Raw genomic sequence first — 6,000 nt, forward strand, 5'->3', positions numbered from 1 at the left:
GAACTTAAAACTCTGTGTGTATGTGGTGTATGTAAAAGAAAATAAAACGGAAAGATTAGAGGATAAAATAAAACCCAAGTGGATCTAAACATCAAAGAAACCCTGATTATTTTAGTAGTTATGAAAGAAATAAGAAATGAAGTAATGATCATTATACCTTATAGACAGTACATGTATGAATTTCAAAATTTAGAAATGATGGGAAAAGTATATACAAACATTTAAGCATTGGTTATTTCTGGTTGATATAATCAGATTATTATTTCTTTTGGCTTAATCTGTAATTTAAAATTTTCTTCCAATATCCCTGTATCACTTCTGAAACTTTAAAAGTTAACGCATAATTTAAATAGCTAGTCTTTCAAAATTCATGTTTTATCTATCTAAGCATTGCAGTTTGTGTATACTGAATGTATAGCATTTTCCATATTATAACTGAATAACAGAAGACGTTCTGTCCCTTGGTTGGTTATCAGCCCTTGTTCTAAACTTTGTGGCATTTAACATAGTCCAGTAATTATGGTAGTAGCCCTAAATATGTTTACTGTAAGGAAAACAAAACAGTGAGTCAAGGCAGAGTCCTTAAGAGGTTTTATAATCTTGATGGCATATTATACATTTTAATTCCCCACAGTGATTTATTGAATCATTTCTAATTATAACCAATAGCAACAGGTTGTACAAAAAAACTTCCAGTGTCCTAAAGCAAATGCCTCCTTCTCAGCGGCTGCAGACAAAACAAAGCAGGTTATTAAATGCTCTGAGGTATGCAGGCCATTTATTTTATTTTTATTCTCAAAGTGCTTTGAACAAAGAAACACGGGAAACAAGGATTTAGTATAGTTAAGCTTTGTTTCTGATATGGTCTATTTTTACTTTTATGGCAGTTCCACCATTTCACCTTTACGAACTTAATTTCCTTTTTATAAAGGACTAAAGTGAATAAATTTATGCCAGACTCCTCTGTTTGCCATGCCCTGTGCTAGAGACTTCCATATTAGTCTTGCAACAGGCTGTCCAAGAAGCCATTCCTGACTCCATTTCACAAAAAAAAAAGGGGAACTGGGGGCAGTTTAAGAAACATGTCCAAATTCATAAAAACTAAGTCTTGGCTGTTTTCAAGCCTAAGGATATTCAGAGTATTTGAATTCTCTAAATTGATTCCTCTTACAGGGTAAAAAAAATCCAGGGCAGAAAACATTCTAAATCTGAGTCCAGAACAGCAGTGCTCTTTGGTAATTTTTTTTTTCTTCCCAAACTTGCACAGATAGTTTATAAACTATGAACTCACCATACCCCCACGTCACACAGCAAGTAGCAGAGGAGTTGAGTAATTTGCACCTTTCTAAAATTACTGAACTCTACATACACACAAAAAGTTACTGCCAAACTTAATACAAAGAACTGTATTCATCCACTCCCGCCCTGCCCAACCCCCCCCCGTGGGTTTTTGAGAAGCTCAGCATTGTCTATTAATGGCAGCGGGGGCAGGGCTGTATTTGTTCCACTCAATTGTTTATAATTTCCTAGAGAAGCATTACTCTTCAAAATTTAAGTTTGGGACATGTTATTTCCTACAAATTACGCCACTTCTCCTTTATTTCAGGCAGCTGTCACATTCCTTTTTTTCATTTCCTCCCTATGCATCGTGTATTTTAAATTCCTTTCACTTTTTTACACCGTCTTACTTCAATTTGACACTTTATATACATCCTTACCTTCTGTCTAAGGCATCTTGCTTTCACTTTTAAAAGTGATGTACCCAGGATAATGCTGGGTACATCTCGATCCATCTTTCGTTTAAATAAGGCTATGTATCTTTTTCTTCGGGTGAGAATATACAGTGCAAAAGAAAAAAAAAAGAAAAAAAGAACAGTTCACCCTGCGAATCAGTGAATCACTAGTCTAGTCTTATTAGGAACACAATACATTTTTCTTCCAAGATTTGGAAGTTTAGTTTTTCTACAGTTTCAGAAATATAATGTTAAGAGGGAGACACTACACTTTAAAGGCCTGTTTATTTTATAAGTACTATAGATACTACCTTTTCAAACAGAGGGGAAAACATTGTAATGTGAAGATGCCTGCATGAAATCATTGATTTTTTTTTCCCCCAAATAGCAATGTAAGTTTACACTTACATGAAAACAAGCAAACTGCTAAGCTTTCTAGCTATATCTGGAATGAATGTAATTATTACTCAAGGTCAACATTTTGCATTTCCCTCGATTGAATTGTAGTTTATCACACAAAGTGAGGATTTTTTTTTTTTCTATCTGTTAATAGTTCATTGCTTCTTCTTTTGTTATTCATCCTTTCTGGAGTATTAAATCATGTTTTTGTTTATTTCTTTCTCTGCCCTTCCAATCTGGGATGGTGAAGATGAGTTGTTGGGTTTTTTTAAGCTGAGATGTAGTTGACATAACAACCTCACATTAGTTTCAGGTGTACAACGCAGCGATTGGATATTTGTATCTCTTGCGAAATGCTCACCACACTAAGTCCAGTTACCATCCGGCACTGCACATAAGGATGGGATTTCTCTTCCGTGTTTCCCTTAGGTGGCTGGAGAGAGATACGTCTACAAGTTTGTATGTGATCCAGAAGCCCTCTTCTCCATGGCCTTTCCAGATAATCAGCGCCCACTGCTGAAGACAGACATGGAGCGTCATATCAACGAAGAGGACACGGTGCCTCTGTCCCACTTTGACGAGAGCATGGCCTATATGCCAGAAGGGGGCTGCTGCAACCCTCACCCCTATAACGAAGGCTACGTGTATTAACACAAGTGACAGTCAAGGGCCTCCTCGCGCCTCTCCTCTTTTGCGAGATGCAGAGAATCTCTGAATTCTCTTCAATCTTTGTCTGATTTTTGTTGTTTGTATTTTATTTTTAAATAATAATACACAAAAAGGGGCTTTTCCTGTTGCATTATTCTATGGTCTGCCATGGACTGTGCACTTTATTTGAGGGTGGGTGGGAGTAATCTAAACATTTATTCTGTGTAACAGGAAGGTAATGGGTGAATGGGAGGGGGGGATTGGGGGATTACTTTTTACTTAGGCTTGGGATGGGGTCCTACAGGTTTTAAGTATGATGAAGCTCTATCATGTTGATTTGATTTCATAACAACCTAGAAAATGTTCATGTCCTCTGGGTGTCTATAGTACCCAGTTAATTCACATTGTGTAAATATCCACTTGGAGACTATTTGCCTTGGGCATTTTCCCCTATCATTTCTGAGTCTCTGCAAGGTGTACAAAAAAAAACTACTGTAAAAGGCAGTTTAATTGTTAGAAATGACTGTTTTTGCACCTCTTGTAAAAAGGTATCTAGAGATTGCATTTGCTGCTTTTTGTTTCGTTTTGCTTTATATATGACTCTTAGAGGATAACCATAAAATGGGTAATTCTCTCTGAAGTTGAGTAATCACCATGACTGTAAATGAGGGGCACAATTTTGGACTCTGGCTCCAAACTGAGTCACAGGCCAGTAGCAGTATACGTATCTGGTGCCACCTTGCTCTTTAGATACAAATCATACTGTTGTTAAAGTATTTTGAAGCTCATTTCAGTTAAATAATGATATTTTTCATGGTCCTTTGAGATCTTCATTTAAATGGTAAATCTGGGATCACAATGAAGCAAAAAATATCTGTCTCCTTTCGCTTCCTTCAGTACATAAAAACATTATTTAATCAATAAGAATTAACTGTACTAAATCACATAATATGCTGTTCTAGATACAGCAAGCACTCCTTAAGAAAAATATCCAATACACTAAATAGGTACTATAGTAATTTTTAGACATGGTACCCATTGATATGCATTTAAACCTTTTACTGCTGTGTTATGTTGAAACATATATAAATATTAGATAATGCTAATGCTTCTGCTGCTGTCTTTTCTGTAATATTCTCTTTCATGCTGAATTTACTATGACCATTTATAAGCAATGCAGTTAACTACAGATAGCATTTCAGGACAAAATAGATGACTCGAACCATTTATTGCTTAAAAAATAGCTTATGCCATGCTATGCTATAAGCAGCTTTTATGCACATTGACAAAATGAAGAGTAAGCTTCAGCTTGCTAAGGGAAACTGTGGAAAATTTTGTAACTTTTGGTGAAATGGAAAATTATTTACAAACTGTCAAAGAATATGAGGAAGTTGCTGTATGACATAGTGCTGGCGCTGGTACTATCCATCATCTTGTTTTGGACACTCGTGTAAATGTGATTGGATTGTTTGAAAGAAGATTTAAAGTTTCAAAGGTTTTTGTTTTGTTTTGCATTTGGAGAAAATACTGAAAGCAGGGTATAACAAAACCATAAGTAAATGGTGTTACAGTATCTCTGAAGAGCTTGCTAAAATGATTCAAGCAAGAAACACGAATTTTGTTCACTCCATCAATATCCCAGAGGAACAAAAATTTTTAAAGAGTCAGTAGCAAAATTTTAAAAAAGTCCTAAACACAAAGCCAAAATCGACTTATAAAAGCTTTTCATGATGAACACGGGAAAAATTGTTGAAAGATGATCTCCTGGCTACCCATTTTCCAACATGACATGGATCACAACTCATGTCTTTAAATTGAACAGTTATTGGGAAACCCACATACCATAATCAATACTACTCACATTTAATCCTACAAAAAAAATTCTAATTTCAACACATCTGTGTAACCTGTGATTTCAAGGCTTGTTCTACATTTACATTATATAGCATTAGGCCCATTATGGGCTAATAAATATGCCTTAAAAATCAGAACTTTTGCCCCCCACTTTGCTCATGTGGCCATTTACAGCATGTAGAATAAAAACAGATTTTAAAATATTCAGCTAAAGTTTTACTGGAAAGAGAATTGACACATTTGGAGAAATTGAAGGAGAAATTGGAAGTGGGTCCTTAAAATATGATCTAAGTGAAAATTATATTGAGTATTCTTTTTTTTCTCTTTTTCTTTTATTCTTTTAAAACTTCTAGTTTGACAGTGAGAAAATTGGGCTATGAGTTATTTTAAGGAATCAAGGAAGAATTGGTATTGATTATATAATATTTAAGGACAAATGATATATTTTGCTGTTTACGGTACTAACTCACTGAATGAAGTAAGTAATTGGCCAACATTAAGTATATTTCTCATACAGAAGGGTTCAAGACATTACATTATAAACTCTTGGGAAATGTATCTAATTTTTTTTTTTTTTGGTTCTGTTCTTATTCTACTTTTTGTTTGGTTGTATTTTTATTTTCAGATAGATTAATAAATCTGGCAGCTGATTTCTGCAAGATTCTTGTGTTTTGAATTTCTAATTGAATTGGTTATTCAAACATAGAAACCAACAACATAACATTTTCCTTCAACTTGGTAAAGGAAAATAAAAGAATTATCTCCCCTCATGTTTGCTGCCTTTTGATGTTAATACCCAACAGACTAATTACAACAAAGAATGTCACCTCTGCAATAACTAATGAAAGATGATTTTCTTTAAGTTATGCCTATAAAAATGCTTAAAAATAAAAATTCACACAGCTGACAGTGCAGAGCAGTTTTCTCGAATTATAGAAAGTTCTTGGGGGTCACTTAATTGAAACTCCTTTTTATAGATTTTTATCAGTTTCCTGTAGATTTTATAACAAATTACCACAAGTTTAATAACTTAAAGCAGCACAAATTTATCCTCTTTTAGTTCTAGAGATCAGAAGTCCAAAATGAGTCGAAAGGGGATAAAATCAAGGTGTCTGTAGGGCTGGTTCCTTCTGGAGGAAGCCCATCCTTACTTCTACTTTTAGAAGCCGTTGTCATTTCTGGCTCCTGGCTCCTGGCTTCCTTACTCCAATCTCTGCTTCTGTGGTCACATCTCTTTTTCCTCTACTGTAGTCAAATCTTCCTCGGCCTATCTCTTACAAGGATATCTGTGATTACATTTAGGGTCTACCCAGATAACGCAGGATAATCTCCCCATCTCAAGATCTTTAACTTAATCACATCTTTG

At 34.9% G+C, this 6,000-nt stretch overlaps 1 protein-coding gene across 12 annotated transcripts in view; it reads left to right on the forward strand.

Moving 5' to 3' along the window:
- The window catches only part of ETV1 (ETS variant transcription factor 1), a 96,800-nt gene extending 91,396 nt beyond the window's left edge, over positions 1-5,404 (forward strand). For all 12 annotated transcript variants that reach the window (XM_067746255.1, XM_067746252.1, XM_067746250.1 and 9 more), the window contains one exon: positions 2,562-5,404. In XM_067746255.1, the coding sequence (XP_067602356.1) occupies positions 2,562-2,783 (222 nt within the window). In that variant the 3' untranslated portion in view covers positions 2,784-5,404. The remainder of the gene's footprint in view (positions 1-2,561) is intronic.
- The last annotated feature ends 596 nt before the right edge of the window (positions 5,405-6,000 follow it).

The sequence above is a fragment of the Pseudorca crassidens genome, chromosome 8 (genome assembly GCF_039906515.1).
Source record: "Pseudorca crassidens isolate mPseCra1 chromosome 8, mPseCra1.hap1, whole genome shotgun sequence".
In the NCBI taxonomy this organism is placed as follows: Eukaryota; Metazoa; Chordata; class Mammalia; order Artiodactyla; family Delphinidae; genus Pseudorca; species Pseudorca crassidens.